The 17,449-nt window shown below is 36.0% G+C and overlaps 2 protein-coding genes across 2 annotated transcripts; one reads left to right on the plus strand and one right to left on the minus strand.

The window, feature by feature from the left end:
- LOC117338955 (mucin-7-like) lies at nucleotides 1–756 on the minus strand. Its single transcript, XM_033900320.1, has one exon. The coding sequence runs from the start codon at nucleotides 754–756 to the stop codon at nucleotides 1–3; it is 756 nt and encodes a 251-aa protein (XP_033756211.1).
- Nucleotides 757–3,774: 3,018 nt separating this feature from the next.
- LOC117340034 (max-interacting protein 1-like) lies at nucleotides 3,775–11,510 on the plus strand. The gene is made up of 6 exons (XM_033901784.1): nucleotides 3,775–3,964; nucleotides 4,083–4,170; nucleotides 5,280–5,309; nucleotides 6,140–6,254; nucleotides 6,931–7,111; nucleotides 7,315–11,510. The coding sequence occupies exons 1-6, from the start codon at nucleotides 3,904–3,906 to the stop codon at nucleotides 7,449–7,451; spliced, it is 612 nt and encodes a 203-aa protein (XP_033757675.1). The 5' UTR covers nucleotides 3,775–3,903; the 3' UTR covers nucleotides 7,452–11,510.
- Nucleotides 11,511–17,449: the final 5,939 nt, after the last annotated feature.

A 17,449-nucleotide genomic window follows, 5' to 3' on the forward strand; every position in this document is an offset into this window, starting at 1 on the left:
TCACTTCCTTGTGGAAGGGCGTGTTTCGTCCTTGTGGAAGGGTGTGCTTCGTCCTTGTGTAAGGGTGTGTTTCGTTCGTTGTGGAGGGGTGTATTTCGTCCTTGTGGAATGATGTGTTTTGTCCTTGTGGAAGGGTGTGTTTCGTCCTTGTGGAAGGGTGTGTTTCGTCCTTATGGAGGGGTGTGCTTCGTCCTTGTGGAGGGGTGTGTTTCGTCCTTGTGGAAGGGTGTGCTTCGTCCTTATGGAAGGGTGTTTCGTTCCTTGTGGAGGGGTGTGTTTCGTCCTTGTGGAGGGGTGTGTTTTGTCCTTGTGGAGGGGTGTGCTTTGTCCTTGTGGAGGGGCGTGTTTCGTCCTTGTGGAAGGGTGTGTGTTCGTCCTTGTGGAAGGGTGTGTTTCGTCCTTGTGGAATGATGTGTTTTGTCCTTGTGAAAGGGTGTGTTTCGTCTTTGTGAAGGGGTGTGCTTCGTCATTGTGGAGGGGTGCTTCGTCTTTGTGAGGTGTGTTTCGTCCTTGTGGAGGTGCGTGTTTCGTCCTTGTAAGGTGTGTTTCGTCCTGGAGGAGGAGTATGTTTCGTCCTTGTGAGGAATGTGTTTCGTCCTTGTGGAGGAATGTGTTTCGTCCTTGTGGAGGGGTGCGTTTCGTCCTTGTGGAGGAGTGTGTTTCGTCCTTGTGGAGGGGTGTGTTTTGTCCTTGTGGAGGGGTGTGTTTCGTCCTTGTGGAGGGGTGTCTTTCGTCCTTGATATCATTTATATACATGTATGTAGTTCTAGCGGTATTACCCGAGGAAAGCAACGTTTTCTTGTCATGGCACAGAGCTTGCAATTTAACATAAATCAGTATTTTATTTCAGTGTCACGCATCATTAAGTTCATAAATAATCAGTCATAACATATATACAGCGAGTTTATCAAAAGGAAAGAATACAAAAAGACAATGGATGATTTATCGGATAAGAAAACAATAAATATGTGATCTATTTTAAATTCTGTTAATTGTAGAACCGACCGGTAAACTCGTACCTTATTTGTTGGAAGCAGCGTAGGCCAAAAAGTCGGACATGCTTGAATGCTTCCGTTTTACATGTTCAAGGTTTATATAACGAGCGTGTATTGTATACAACCTATTACAAATTGGCCTGGAATCAAAACATACGCGAGGTGTCTTAAATCGTACGTGATGTGTCTCAAAACTTACGCGAGGTGTCTCTAAACATATTTGAGGTATCTCAAAACTTGCGTGAGGAGTCTCAAAACTTGCGTGAGGTGTCTCAAAACTTGCGTGAGGTGTCTCAAAACTTACACAGCAATAATTTACTGCATTAAAGAATGATTGGCACGTGAAAGTGAAACGACATTTACCTTATCATTGTATTGGAGAATAAGTATATCCCATTTATGACAAAATCTATATTTCTAACATATATTTAGCTTGGGATTTATCTTACGATATCATTAATTTTAGATAAAGTGGTTAGATAAAGTGATACATTGAATCACAATTAAGTTGTATGATATAACTATAGATAATAGATCCGCTATATTTTTAGCGTTAATTTCGTATTAAAACATTTATCATGACAAAGAATTTATATACACGACTGTTAGCCTGCTCAGTCAAATCACAAACGTTTTCGAATTTTAGAGAAGGATGTACGATTTACGTTTTATGATTTGTTACAGTGGCTGGATTAGAGGCTACACTGCTGGCAGCAGAATATACATTGCATGTTACAAAATAATATACATAATTACAGTCTTATATAGTATGAGTCTAATATTAACAGGCAACAAATGGAAACTAAAATACACCGTCCTAATATACAAAACCGAAAGTAATTATTGAATCTCAAATTTCTGCCGGAGTGGTATGCAGTAGAAAGATAGACAAAAGTCTATTTTTACGCAGTCGATCATTAGTCATTCTTTGTCAGAGATTAACACCTTTAAATATGATGCATGTATTCTCGATTACGAAAAAAAAAACAAAAAAAAAAAAACGTGCAAATTAATATAAATGCAATGAATATCTAAAATCGTTAAAATTTGACCTATGATCACAACATTTATTTCTGCATTAATTGAATGACTGTTCAATAATTTCGATTATATTGTTAACCCTGAGTAAAGTCTCCATATCGCGGCCCTGTTCAGATGCTACATCCAGCATAAATCACAACTAGTACATGACAGAAGCGCGTACTACATCATGTATGTTGAGAGACAAATCTCAGAACTATAGTTTATTTGTCCAGAGCCATGCGGTCGTATGTCCAAATTCGAATTAAATGGGTTCATTTTCAAAATCATAAACATCACACTTCGAGTATCAACTAATTATGACACTGTGATCATGACCTGGGGCTGATAATTTTAACGCACCGATTGTGACGTCATACCATATATAGATAGAGGCTACCTTTGAACATGCGTCATATGTTTTTGGATATATCGTAATATATATATATATATTGAGGTTTTAGACGCTTTATGAAGATCTGATATTAGACCTATAATCTTTGATGAGGCAGAAGCGATATCACAAAATTTTAACTTTTTAAATAGTATAGATAAAGTGATCTTTTTTATGAAAGAATATTATTTACAAAAAGATGTCGCAAAATTATAATTTTATATGTATCAGCAAAGACAGAAATTTTTATCAAATGTTTATTGAAATGATTATCATGAGAAAATATTACATGTACAGTAATAGTGTCTCATAGGCCAAATATGACTGGGTGTGGATGTATTTGAATGTTTTAATGAAATGATGTTTGTATTTTATATATAATGTATGTATCAATACGTGACACTTTGAATAATAAACATATCTTAATCTAACCATTTGGTCAACATTACCTGGCCACAGGTGTTCAGCCAGGTCCAGTCCCGCTACATTGCTGTAGGAACGTAGGAAGCCCCTGTGTCTGGAATCTAATTGCCGCACGTTCTCACACATACATGTAATTACAGATGACGTGCATTGAAATATTCAATGGTAGTTTTAAACGCTTAATCACAAATAATGTTCCTTTAGTATTGCTTAATGTCAAATTAACAGTGATTTAATGGACATGTGGCGGTGGTCATGGGTCATTTTCTATGTCCCACCGGACACTGTAATCGGTCAGTTAGGCCTGAATATCCCCGGATAATTCTAGGGGCTGGTCAAATTAAAATCAAATATTCTCAGTACAATTAAAGCATTAGATCTACATAATGTATAGGCTACAAACATAAATGAGTCAAATGAAGATCCCAATATCTAGATGATATTGGTATTTACCCCCCAGCAATTATCTGTGTCAGACATTCGAAAATTTATGTTGGAAGTTTATAAAAGTCTTATAGCGATGTCTGACAAAACTCATATGTGAATTATATATATATATTTTAAACTGATATTTAGTCCCTGCAATAGTAGACCGAGTCTAATATCTATATGTAGAGGATATTGCATAGTGGTGTATCTATATAAGCTTAGTACAATCTTTCTTTTGAATCACAATTTCAGAAAATAACTTATCTTGATAAACATACTTCAGAAATTGACATAACTTTCGATTGCTTCGCTAGAACTCGTGAGTGGAAATTATCTATGTGTCACACACGTATGCTGTTTACAACTCGACATATGGGCGTGACATAGTTTTGATTGACATAAGATCGTCCCGAACAGTCGTTTGTGACAGACGTTCTCATTAGTCGAAAGACTGGGTCACTAATCGAATCGACCAATCAAATCATCGTGGTTTACCCGATGATTCAAACGCAAGGTAAACAAACCTTGTCCCGCTTGCCTCAACGTGCGCTAGGCAAAACAAATTTTGACAGCCGGGGTGCAAGGTTGGCAGCTCCCACCTTAGGTTTTATTTTAATTCAAATATTTAGTTATTCTGTTAATATGGCATTCAACATATCTCAACTTATCCAAGCTGCTGAGTTCCTAGATAGAAGAGAGAGAGGTAATTTTGATTTTATACAGAATTTTTTCTGTATCGTTTCCTATGCCACGTTGCAACGGCATGACTTTGACAGCTGAGAAACTTGCACTAGTGATCAACTTTCTTCTTTGATTTACAGAAGCTGAACATGGCTACGCATCTACGGCTCCGATGCCTGAATATTTGAGCAAGAAAAAGTCCAAACCCAAGAAATCTCAGGGAAATAGGTACGTTTTATGCAGTTCTGTTGATTATTTTGTTTTCACGTGTCGCTTCGTGATGTCGGCCATATTGGAATCAGCTGATCAACAGTGTTTGTTGATGTTTTTTGTTCATTGAATATTCCGTCAGTTTTAAGCATAGGTAAAATATTTTTACGGATCCTGATAAAATAATCATTTCTTAACAATTTTTGTCCATTATTTTGTGTCGATCGCGTTTAGATTAGCAACACCAGAAAATTTTCTAGGCTCTGCCGCGGCAGGTTGGTTGACCAGAAAAAATGTCCGCCATTTTGAAAGATTCGGTCTAGAAACAAAACAAAGGAAGAATCCATCAGGATTTTGCATGATATCTTGCTGTTTGCAACAAGTGCATGATAAATTTCATTTTATGAACATGTTGTTAATGGATTTGAGCGGATTTTTGAAAGAATGCATTGTTTTATCTTAGAAATTTTCTGCAGCGTTGGTTGCCACCCCTTCGTTCAGGTTTTGCCTCGGGAGATAATCAGATAGGAAATTATTTCTAAAGATATAAGATCTAGATGTTCTATACGAATGATATCTAGTTCATTTTTGGAATATCACTTTACTGCATTTCATGTACTTCAGATTCTAATGTTTGCCTTTGTTCACGAGTCGCTTCGTGTTGCATTGTTTCAACTTCTGAACTTGGCGGGCAAAAAAATCGGTTATGTTTTTGTGGGGAAATGTGAGAGTATGCCTATGTGAAATTTTCGAGGTTTTAATTCATTTTTTTCTACATTGGACTATTCTTGTTCAGTATATTGCTTAATTGCTTTACGTATAACAAATCCGCACGTATGTAAATGTGCACGTGGAAACGGCATGACTTTCTGAACGCGTGCCAAAAGACGTGTCGACTCTTGGATACCTTTGTATATACCCGATGTCTTTGTTTCGATTAAAGATTTAGAAATAATGAAGTTGGAAACTATTGTAGTAAAATGATCTAAAAACTATGTTGTTGATGAAGAAATACCAAAAACTGTCTTGATTTCCGTTTAAATGCATTTAATCGTGTAATCATTTTGTAAACAAACATCTTGCACGAAAATCATAATGTGTTAAAGTTATGTTTTGTTTCCTTCCAGATCTACCCACAACGAGTTAGAGAAGAACAGGTAAGTTTATTTACAATTCGGGATAGATGGAAAATATTTTTTATCTTGGATCATATATATCGTCTGTTAGAAATCCATTACCGATAGCAGAGTGTATTGATTTTTACGTGAATGTACAGGATGAAACAGCACCGTGTAATGGGTTCTACAGGAGGACCCAATCACAACAAAAGCGGACGATCGATTCTTAACGGGACGCTCGCATACTCTGTGGCTATAGTGATTTATTCGATAATTTCTTATGGAAGTGGTAGATTTGTCTCAATACTCATGTAACATGAAAGGCAGGGGCGGCCATGATTGTGTACATGTATACACTGTGGCAGGTAATGTGTATACATAGTGTGTATCTACGATAGTCACATGACAGATGTAACACAGTGCTCGGTGTGTGTAATAAGTTTAGCCTTTGAACTTGACCTCGATCAGCAAGTGGGCGTGTTACCAGGAATGTGTTTATTTTCAACACACCAGCTAGTCCCACTGAGGCTTGCAGAAGATTGGAGCAGGGCTATCGGTGAATGGGCCCATAAGCCTAATAGGCGCTGGGGCACATGAACCACACCAGGAATAATAATCAAGGAATATAAAATATGTGGAGAAATTATTATGGGGAAGATCATTTACGTGCTAAATGCATTTTGCTGTTGCAACTTATTAATGGAACATAATATTTAAACAAAATAAAAGGTATAATAATAATTTACCTTTCTTGCGTTGCTGGAATATTATTTTCTGGAATTTTAAGTGTTTCTATACTGTCTTGGAAATAAATAAGGTAACATAGATTTAACTTCATGATGGTGAGCATGGAATTCTTCATATTTCAGGAGGGCACAATTACGTTACTGCCTTGAAAAATTAAAAGATGTGGTTCCTGTTGGATCCGATACATCACGCCATACTACACTGGGACTGTTAACAAAAACCAAATGTTTTATTAGGGTGAGTACTGTTACATAGTTTATAGATTACAAAGCAGAATTTCAAGATATATTTTTCTAATACAAATGTACTTAAAATTATATTGTTTGTCTCTAGCATCTTGCTAACACTTATTTTTTGTGCTTTACTCTTTTTTTTCAGTTATAAAGAAGTAGTGTTTAGGTCATGACCCCGATCCCCATCAAGACATTTAAAAAAAACCCGCAATTATTTTCGTTTACTCTGTAATATTCAATGTTCATGCATTTCCTTGTCAAAAGATTTGGATAATTGGACTGATCATAATAATTGCAATTAGATGTAATCAAATATTTTAAGGGAAAGCAAAATGGCAACAGAATTGTAAAAAAAGTGTAACCTACATATCGGCAATGTCATAAAATTGTGAAGAAATGGCAAACTTGACAATTTTTCTTTTTAGTCTTATCAGTTTGAACTGGGTTTACCAGAGAAAAAAAGACTATCCAAGTCAACTAATGAAATGTAATGAAGTCAAACCATACCCAATTAAAAAATGCAATATATTTAAGCCTGTCACACAAGGCCATGTGAATCCATCTGTGTTCAGGAAGTTAAAAGTTGTAGTACAACATGAGTTATCTCCCTTCAGTTTGTAGAAATTATTGAATGTCAAATGAAAATCCATTTAACTTAACGGAATACATCTTATTTTCAGAACTTAGAAGATGGTGAAAGGAAAAAGTTACATGCAAAAGAACAATTAAAGAGAGAAAAGAGATTCTTGCAACGTCGCTTAGAAGGATTGTTGGAAGGCCAGTATAGAGTGAGACAGGAAAGAAGTATCAGTGAATGCAGCACATCTACAAATTCAACTACCTCTTCTACTTCTGAGTCGGGTAAGTTCTATGGTTTTATCACTTCAGGAATTGGTACATGTTATCATGTTTAGATTTTATTTATTTTTTTTTTCTTGGAGAAATCATTTTGGTGCTGATGAGTGGATCTGTGACCAAATGATAACATTTTTTTAAAACATATTTTGTTGCAAAAATTTCTGAAAATTTATGTAATAATTAATTCTTGTTTTATTAATTTGCAGATGAAATTGACATCCTGGGCTATGGCAGTGCCCAGAGTGACACCGACGATCACAGTAGCATCGAGAGTAGTGGCAGCGATTATTATACTAATTCAAAACACCTAGGTTACAACGCCTCTTCATTTGAGTCCCTATGAAAATGACAGGCGCCTTGGTTGACTGTCCCGCGAGATTGTTATACAGTTAACCAGGCTAATTGTTGCTAGCTGGTATTGGTTGGATGTTATAATTTGTGGGCGGAAGAATGTCGTAACAATTTTGTTGTATATCTGTGTATGAAAGGAAGTGAAGTAGTGTCCAATTTTTGTCCACAGATCTGTTACGAAAATTTGCTGCATGTTGATTGACACATTATGACTGCAGAGGAATGCTATTTTTTTGGAGAGAAAGTTGTGTCTTTGTTTTATCTGTTGTTAATGTATTATACCATGTAATTTTTAAAATATCTCATTTTTGTGAAATTAAGGAAAATTGAATAGTACCAGTCTTATGAAAAATGGTAGAAACTGACAAGTTAGGATTTGAAACTAAGCAAGCACAGTTCAAATTCTCCATGCATGCATACTGCACAGTTCAACTTTATATTGTAGGTAATTACTAAAAATTAGTTGCTAAAAAAACAACCCCACTGCACTTAAATCCATTGATTATAAACTTAAATGTGATTAATGTAAAATGGATTACTTTCGTCCCTTTAAAAACAGTTCATTTTCATATGGGAAAGCTTCACATGCAGATCTTTATATTGGAAACGAAAATCAGATTTAAATATTTCATTCCATTAGTTCAAGAACTAAATACCAACTTATTTTGGAGGAATAAGCAAAATGACATCTGTTTAAAAGGCAGCATATCTTGATTTTCAACAAGGATTTCATGGAAATATTTTCTTTAGAATTTGAAATGTTGGAAGGTTGATGATTGAAGAGAAAATGAATACGAGTGGAAGATTTACTTTGGATTTTGCATGATCATTTTTGCGAAAGGTAAATTGAAAAGGAGACATGGGGATGCAACATGAACGCTACAGATATTGTTATCTGTATAGATACTTTTTAATGAAAAACTTACCCTAGGTAGTTAATAACCCATATGTAGATCTCTGTCTTGTGCACATGATAGGAAACGGTCCTAGCATCTTATTTTCAGGAAACATTAAAAAGTATTTTGTAAATATTTTTCAGCATAAACAGTGCTTGCTAGTATGTGATCATAGAAATATCAAGAATACTCATTTTCAGTCATGCCACTTAACTTGTCCATGAATCACAAATTTATCGGTATACAAACTCCTGGAGGAATTGAAATCATCAAAAGAAAACAAGTGCAGAGAATTTGAGATCTAGGAATAAAAATTCAAAAGGTAAAACTGGAGTGCTAAATAAAGTCTTGTAATTCTACAAAAAGCCTGTAAATTATATATTCCACATTTAAAGATACCAAAGAAAAAGTTGTGCATGATGTTCAGTGTTCACTTGCGTAATATTATATTTGATGAAAGGTGTATGACCTGTGAAGTCAAAAAGTATGATAGCATTGTTGTTCTTTTAGAGTTGGTGTGAATTAAAAACTATTTTAAGGGGTATTTTTTAGAATTTCTGTGGCAGCTCCTACTACAAGTAAGGATTACAAATGATGTGTATTTTGGTGAACAATATTCTAGTAAAAAACCGTTTGGAGGTCTTTGTATCTTTCATTTTCTCGTCCATCAGTAAGCCAAAACCTGTCTGGTTTACAGTGACGGGTTGACAAGAACATAGCCTATCCAGGAAATGTTACCAAATATTGAGGGGAATGGAGGTATGTACCAGCCTACCTGGACTGTTGTCAAGAACTTGTGAAAATAAGTGCTAATTTGTGAATTAGAATCATATTGGAGAAGTCATGTTTTTACCGTTTTTTGGGAGAGACAGTGAAGTGAATTCGCAAAAAAAGGAAGACCAGGAATGTATCTACTGATCTCACAAATATTTTACATTGTATTAAATCTGGTATTAATTTTTATGTGCAATCCACACTACATTACACTGAGGCCAGGGGTCAGTTTGATGATTTTAATTTTCACTTGTGTGATTTGGAAAGCCTGTTTTAATATATAGGTGGGGATAATCTACATAGGTGGGTAACAAATTTGTCTTTTACTTCTTGTTCATCTTCTAGCAAATTGTTGGGACAAATAGCAAAATGTGTGACCTCTTTTTAGGTCATGCAAGCTGCCAAAAGTCTTTTCATCATTTTGCAAGAAATTGGATGTCCCCTCCTGTTGTTAGACTATGTTAATGTGTTTATTTAATCAATCCTGTCTTAGGACCAATATATTTATTACAAGAAAAAATAATATATAGTATGTTAATTATGTGTCCTTTGTATAATGCATAATGTCTCCTTCACAACTTTCTCAGAGAAATGGTTGCGAGACAGTTACCCAGATTCGCTTTCAAGGACTTGTTTTGGAGATAGAGGGGAAGACGATTTCTGTTGAAACTTTAAAGACTTGTATCATTAAAATAGATTGAGCCGTCCTTTTATATCGGAACTATTTCCCTGTCATTTCCTAGTGCCTTGTTACTTAACAGTGTATTGACATGAATCAATGTTTCTCGAGTAAACAAAAAAATGTTTAAAGATAGAAATAGATGATGCATCATGTTTAGAAAATGCTGAGGTATTTTGTAAATGACGGTGCAGATTAAAATAAATAAATCTGTTTTCTATGAAATTATTCAAAACTTGTCCTTGACTGCTATTATTAACTGAGACAGGAAAAGAAACACAAAGTGGAGCAGCTATGTATTCCAGTGGATAATGAATTGTGTGAAAACCAAGCTATTTTTGTTTCAGTTGACATGGGTAATTTTACTGCATTATAGTTTAGCTACATCTGTGATATGTGCGGAAAAGTGCAAGAAAATTTGATATTATCGGTCAATTAGTGACAGAATTTTCATGTTCTACTTAAGAGGGTGGGAAAATGCCCACCTGTCTTGATAAAATTCTTGAAAATTAAGATCAAAATCTGTTTTTAATTTAATTAATATTGCCCTCTGGCTCACTTGATCTGATGTATAAAATTGTCGATCAAAAACAATTTTAATGTTTTGTATATTATGTGAATGTATTTTCTTGGGCAGACATCTCTTGATTTAATGAAATTATTTCGTAGAAAATCTGTACCTGCATCTCAAAAACAAGTGTTAGCTTTATATTGCCCAACTTCGTCAGTTGGAATTTGTAGCTTTCTGTGAAGTTAAATAGCTACACAGAAAGCCAGTATGATGGTTTTTTTTTTTTTTTTTATTATGAAAGAGAAATATGATCCCATTCTTTAATATAAGTATAATTTGCCATCATTTGATAAAGGAAATGTGATGTTTAATATCAACATTGTTCCCGGTGTATCTACTGTGAACATAATGAAGTAGTTCCCGGTGTATCTACTGTGAACATAATGAAGTAGATTTTCTGTATGGTGCATTAAAAAAAGTCACGCAAGAGTATTCTATAACTGGTCTAAGTGTAAAGAATGTCGAATCTTGAAGAAACAATATGCAAAGCATAATGGTGCGAAAGGATAGCTCTGTTGTTACATCAGGTGAATGTGTAAATACTGCTTATATATATTACACACAGAATTTCACCTGTTTTTCATTACAAAGGCAGGAAATTATCACCATCAAGCTAAATTCCAAGCTTGCATTTTTCAAAACAAAAAGTTGGATAATTCCAAACAAGCCCATTTTTTAAGAACTGTGTAATATGAATTATTTAACTTGTGAATATATACCTGAATGTTTTTGTTGCTTTTCCCGAAGCACGGAGAAAAAGTGACCTGCGACAATTGTAATTAACAAAGGTTTGTGTAAATGCAATTTTAACTTGTTATTAAATGGAAGTTATTTATGACAAAGAAAAACAGTATGTGAGAATTTTTCTTGTTTTAATATTTTTGCATGAATGTTGTTGCAAGAGGAACAAATGATAAAATGTTAAACCAAAATGAAAAAAAAAATGTGAGGTATATATTGGCATGTGATAAGTGTCCTCAATATAGAGTAGGGCACAGTCCACTATCCAGCGTGAGAGATGTCCAATGATGTTGATATACAAAGGTTAGATTACTCACCTAGAATGTAAATCTGTCTTCAAAGTATTGTTTCACTGTTCTCGACTGAGAATAAAGTGTAATGAATATTTTATATTATCGTTCTTGTAATTTTTTTCAACGAACCCATCGGGGTATATGGAATCTTAGGTTGTCTTCTCTTCTGTGCTGCAGTTAGTAAAATTGGTAACGCCCATCTGTTTGGATGCCAACTTGATGACAGTTTGCTGAATTCGACCCTTATTTTGTGCCCTGAAGATGAATTTACAAATCATTGAGTTAAGAATTGTTTTGCGTCTATCTGGGTAAATATACTTATTCACAGTTTCTCCTTCCATCAATGATACACTAAGGATTGCTTTACTTAAATTCATGTTGAAGCTGAATTTTACCCAACGAGAACTGGACAAAATTTGTTTTACCTACGTGAGAGTTGAGGAAGCAGTTTTCTTTAATAAAGAATAATAAAGAACATAGTGTTTTCCTGGTGAACAAATGGAACCAATGTTTCTCATTTTGATATCTGATGACGCCGCTGCTGTTGAAATCTATTATCAGTCCATAAACAATTCATATCATCACTATTTTTAAAATGGCAGTAGCTTACTTCAAATGTCAAAAAACGAAATGACGGCTGTCTGATCAGTCCCCAAATAAATCACACAAATAACTAGGGACTAGTGGCCATAGGAACCTACATATTGGAGAGATCCATCGAGAACTTCATCACAAATAGTGACAATAAACTCGAAATGACTGCCAGTCAACCATTTTGTTTCCCAATTGGTCTCAAAATTGATCATGCACAACTTGTGATCATGGAGATCTGTAGAGTATTTACACAGAATGTACCAAATGAATCGTTCCCAAGTTTCACATGTAGGTTCCTCTTGGTCCATATTTGTGCGTACTAAATTCTGAGACTGATCGGAGCGACGGACAGGTGTCCATATTTAATTTTGTTACTGCTACTTAGTGGTATCCTCAAAATATGTTAGTTTTGCATTGTTAATTGCTGATACTGACTGAATAAAATGGCCGTCTAGGATTTTGATGGATGAAGTATGTTACCACTATTTTCATTAGATGGAGGTATACGGGAAGGATCTTTCTAAATTGCACATGTAACTTTTACGAGGAGTTGTGCATGCTAATTTTTGAGACTGATCGGAATACAAAATGGTTGACAGGTGATCATCTATGATAGTCTGTATCACCATTTCTCGAAATTTTGTCAATGATTATGATTACGTGTATATATTTTCAAAGTGCCCATTGTGGTTTCTTTGCGATAGTTACACGTTCAATAATGGAGCTGACAAATTTAAGTACAGTGTTTTGTGATCTCTTGTTGCATTATTTAAATTGGACATTACGTTGCTGAGGATTATCTCGTTTCATTATATAACTTGGACATTGTGTTGGCAGGGAATGTATGACGTAGCAGATCTCTTAATTGTTTTACACGTGTATTCAGTAAAGTAATTATTACAAAAGTATTTTCCTGAATTAAGACTTGGTTACAAACACAAATTAAAGATGTACAATGATCAACGTGGTTTCAATACCTAAGGGCCAATCATGTCGAGAAACACTATTCAGAACATTGAAGCATTCCTGAGCCCCACTCGATTTGCACTCTTCTCCTTCTAGAATATCTTCCGGTCACTCGATTTGTAGCTCTTCTGCTTCTGGAAGATCTCCTATCTCTTCCGTCTCGAAGCTGGAAGATTTATCTTCCAAGATGGCGGCGACCATGCTTTCAAGTGTGCGAGTGATGAGTTTCACCAGAGAAGGATATATGACACATACATGCACGTGTTTGTGTCATAGTGTTTCAGAAAACTTAAAAACTTGTTTATTTTGGGTTATATTCTCCCGGTTCACTCGATTTACATATAACGGAATTTCGGAGTTTTTGATATACATATCTAGATTTCCCTAACCTTTCGTCGGTATTTCCAGAGTTTTAGTCCTATGATCCCACAGGACAAATCAGCGGAAAGTGGAAATGTTATGTATTAATCAGCACGCATGACCGCCGTAGAACCTTTCACGATGAGATAGTCCGAAGGCCTGTGGTACTTTAACAGGCGGTTTGGAGTTTGAATTGTGTGCCATCATTTGCGTTAAGTAGCTGGTCACGAGTACCTTTCAACGTAACTCTTCTGTATCTGCACGTGACATGTGAAAGTTCGGAGTAAAGCATTATTATGAGTCTTTATTTCCTCACTATAAGGCCGATCATTTTAACCCCCGCCCCATACCAGACGTAGGGCAATATATTTGGGAAAACACACTTTTTGTACTGCTTTCTGATGAATTAGAGCTAGAGAATTACACAGCAGGTAATTTTATAAGTTTTACATCAATGTAAAATAATATTTAGGTTTTCAACATTATCGATGTAATTGGGTTAGATTAAAGATGACAACGTATTGAGGTGTAATTTAAATCTATAATGGCGCATAACGTTCCATATTCACTGTAGCTATCTAGGATTCCTCTTTGATAAACTTGATAGATATCAAATGAATTACAAACCTACTTTAAATTAGATCGATTGCCCTCGTACACATATCTAGTACATGTATGTTCTGTAGTGTTTATTACGGACTATATTGAGTCACGAATGCGTATTAACACACTTCACATGATGACATCGCTGACTGGTCAACCTCCCTTGGGCAGTGGGCAGTCTGGTGGATGACCAGTCTATGCCAAATATGACCTGACAGTCTAGCACGCGACCTTATCCCTTGACCAAATAATGTGAAAACAAGTAAGACTTTGTCTAAATATTTGCAAACCCCATACATGGGCCTTTAATAGGGCTCACGTGGCCCTTAAGGAGTTAACAGCTGTAGCGGGACACAAACAGCACGCGCATACAGCCAATAAAACTATGGATTCACGAAATAACAAACACTTCTCAAGATCGATTTTGATTTTGAATTGAGGCCTTCTTATCAAATCGTCTTTAGGCCATTTGCTGGCCTTTCCCCTGGTCAGTGATTGTCCCCTTAGGATCAATTTCAAGCTTCGATGTATGCCCTAAATGGCTATTTTTGGGGTCGTATTGCGGCTGCTCCCCAACATGACAATTTGAAGCACCTGGCCCATATGGCCTGCTCCAAACCTACAACAAAGGGCCGGTCCTCACTGGCCTAACGGGATAATAGGTAACTGTGGCGTTGATCACCAGTTACTGTTCTCTGCACTATTCAAACGTCTTTGTTCATGAATTTTAAATGAAAATTTAAATGGTTTTTGTATAAACAGATGACAGTTGATGAGATTCCTGTCCTACATTTTAGCGACTACAGCAAATTTCGAAACTTCTTTGTTTATTGTCTAGGTTTTGGTATTTGCGCGCGTACCAATGCATTAACGGTAAAAAGGTAATGATCCTGAACGCAAGTCGTTTCGCGCTTAATTAACTTAATATTACAAACGCGATGAAATGAACCGACTCCAATGTTAACAACGGTTAGATCAGAAGCATAACAAGGTGCACAATCTACCATTCAAAATGACCTTCCAAAATATCAAATATTGCCACAAGCTATTCTCACAAATCTGTAATCTAATGATTTTAATGACGGATCTTCATCGCCGGTTCCAGTAATCTCAACTTTCCGGATCCAGCCATCGATTGTATGCCCACACAGGGAATTTGAGGGTCGATAATTGGCCCCATTCCCAATTAAAATTATTTCATATTTAACATAATTTCCCGAAATTTGTAGTTTACTCCCTAGAATTCCATTGCCGATTTACCGATTTTCTTCTCGAATTCAGACAGATCGGCATCATGACTTGTAAAAACGTGTATCGTGTTGCAGTATTAACGATTATATACACGTGCTTTGTGTTTAGGTACGGTGATTAGTTAATGTGTGAAATGCTAATTTGATCCAATTACCGCTCGATGATGCTGATAGGATGATCCCAGGTTCCATACACGCCAATCAATCTTTACATCTAATGAATTTGTAAAGACACACCGTACGATGCTGCTAGAGGAAGGAAACAATTTCCACGAACATTTCGGCAGATCCATTTATCTTTTCATCAGAGTTAGTCAAGGAAAATGGACTTCATTGTATTCTCAAATTTTGGTCGACATTAAATTTTACGTGACAGAAGACCTTGAGATAAAGATAAAAATCGTTCATTTCAGATTCAAATCAAGACAACTGTTAAACGACTAACGAAGGTGATAGTCTTACTTAAAACGAATAATTATACTATCTATCGTTTCGTCAAGGTGAAAAAAAAGTCCAAATATTGAATTAGGGATAGCAGGACGAGATATACACGTATCCAGTTTCAAACGACAGGGGGTGGGATGGCAAGTCTGGGTGAAGATAAAATTAACATATGATGTTCTATCTTTATTTTGGTCTTCACACATACATTGATTAAATGTCCCGATCAAGTGATTTATACATTTCCGTACAAACAGAGGCACACGTGTATTATGAGTATGCCCAGATATTTTAATACTTCTCAACCAGACACTGATTTACATATATTGAACTATTGATACATATCGATACCTGATCGGCTCGAGAGACAAGCTAAATTGAATTCTTGCCAAATGGGAATAGAGGAGATGGCATCAAATAAGTTGACAAATAAAAAGCCGAATTGTGCAAGCACCTGTTTTACGGCTACGATTGGATGATCAAACATGTATGTGAAAAACGTTATACAAAGTATCCCACCCCAGTATGGTATGTATGTGTGTCGTGACAAAACAGCCCTGTCATCTTTATTTCAGTAATCAGATTTCGCTGGATTGTAATGTATTCTAGTAAGTGATGACCCCGAAGCTCGCCAGATGACACTTGGGCAGTGGGCCTAACCTAATGTACAAAGATTGGGATTGCTATGTCATGTATATCATATGAACCAATTTATCGTTCGTGGGCATTGTGTCCAATATCCTATTGTCAACCCCATATTAGCCACCACGGGAGGACAATGTATTCCTGAAACTAAATATCAACTGAAGTCCAACTGTGTCTCCTATTTATTTCACATGTCGATTAGTATATTATTTTTTATACTGGGATTCTAATTATATCCCGCATATTCAGGGAGAATCTGGCCTACGTACATTATATTGATGTCACTAATATAAACCACTGTAGTCGTTTTGATGTGCTCCGTCATCTTTACCCCAACACTTGTAACCGCGATATTCCATTATTGAGATCTGGTGACCTTCCCCTTATCTCGGTGATGTCACTGAAGGTCTTTTTTTGTCAGAACGCGACGTTCCAGACTTAATCCGAGTTACCTCCGACATCGACACCAGATGCGAGACATTTTGCTGGTAACCACTGGTGTTGGGACTAGAATTCGGACCAGTTATGTAACAACACAAATGATTCTCGATCAATGTCTGGTGTTTCGATAAGATAAACTCATATACAGGATTGAAAAAGTATCGACATCTGAAGGCAGATTACGCGGAAATTGGGCTTCGTTAGCTTTGTAACGGTAGTCCATCAAACTGTCAGTGGTGTCATTAATACCGACATCTGATTAATATTCTGATATATCATGTCGACTTGCTCTCGTAAAACACGGGTGATCACACGTCTTAGCCAGCACTAAACGTCCGTGTATCCCTCGCCCTCATACTAATACGTACTGTATCGCCATTGTAACCAAACCATGTATAAATAGGACTGATTTAACACTGAACACGTATTGTTCACTGTTCACCAGTGAGAGCAATCGGTGTTCAAAAACAGGCGTACGAGTGATTTCAGCGTCAACAATATCGAGACAATAAACAATATCAAACAATAAATCAAAGACATCGCGTCTATACAGGGCCACGCGCGATCTCCTTCAACAATTGTACACGTGTAATGTACTTAGAAAGGACACGGTCGCTCTACACCATGGGGTACTACTGAATATCCAATGTATTAACAGTAATGCTGCTTTTTATAACGATATCTTTTACCGATAGAATTTCACATTTCATGCAACCTCACGTTCGCTTAAAACACA

This window comes from Pecten maximus, chromosome 12, assembly GCF_902652985.1.
Source record: "Pecten maximus chromosome 12, xPecMax1.1, whole genome shotgun sequence".
Taxonomy (NCBI): Eukaryota; Metazoa; Mollusca; class Bivalvia; order Pectinida; family Pectinidae; genus Pecten; species Pecten maximus.

Bases quoted from the DNA above. Each gene is read 5' to 3' on its own strand.
- LOC117338955 (XM_033900320.1), bottom strand. From the start codon at position 756: ATGTATATAAATGATATCAAGGACGAAAGACACCCCTCCACAAGGACG.
- LOC117340034 (XM_033901784.1), top strand. From the start codon at position 3,904: ATGGCATTCAACATATCTCAACTTATCCAAGCTGCTGAGTTCCTAGAT. The intron at 6,255-6,930 runs GTGAGTACTGTT...TCTTATTTTCAG, and splicing joins AAACCAAATGTTTTATTAGG to AACTTAGAAGATGGTGAAAG. The intron at 7,112-7,314 runs GTAAGTTCTATG...ATTAATTTGCAG, and splicing joins CTCTTCTACTTCTGAGTCGG to ATGAAATTGACATCCTGGGC.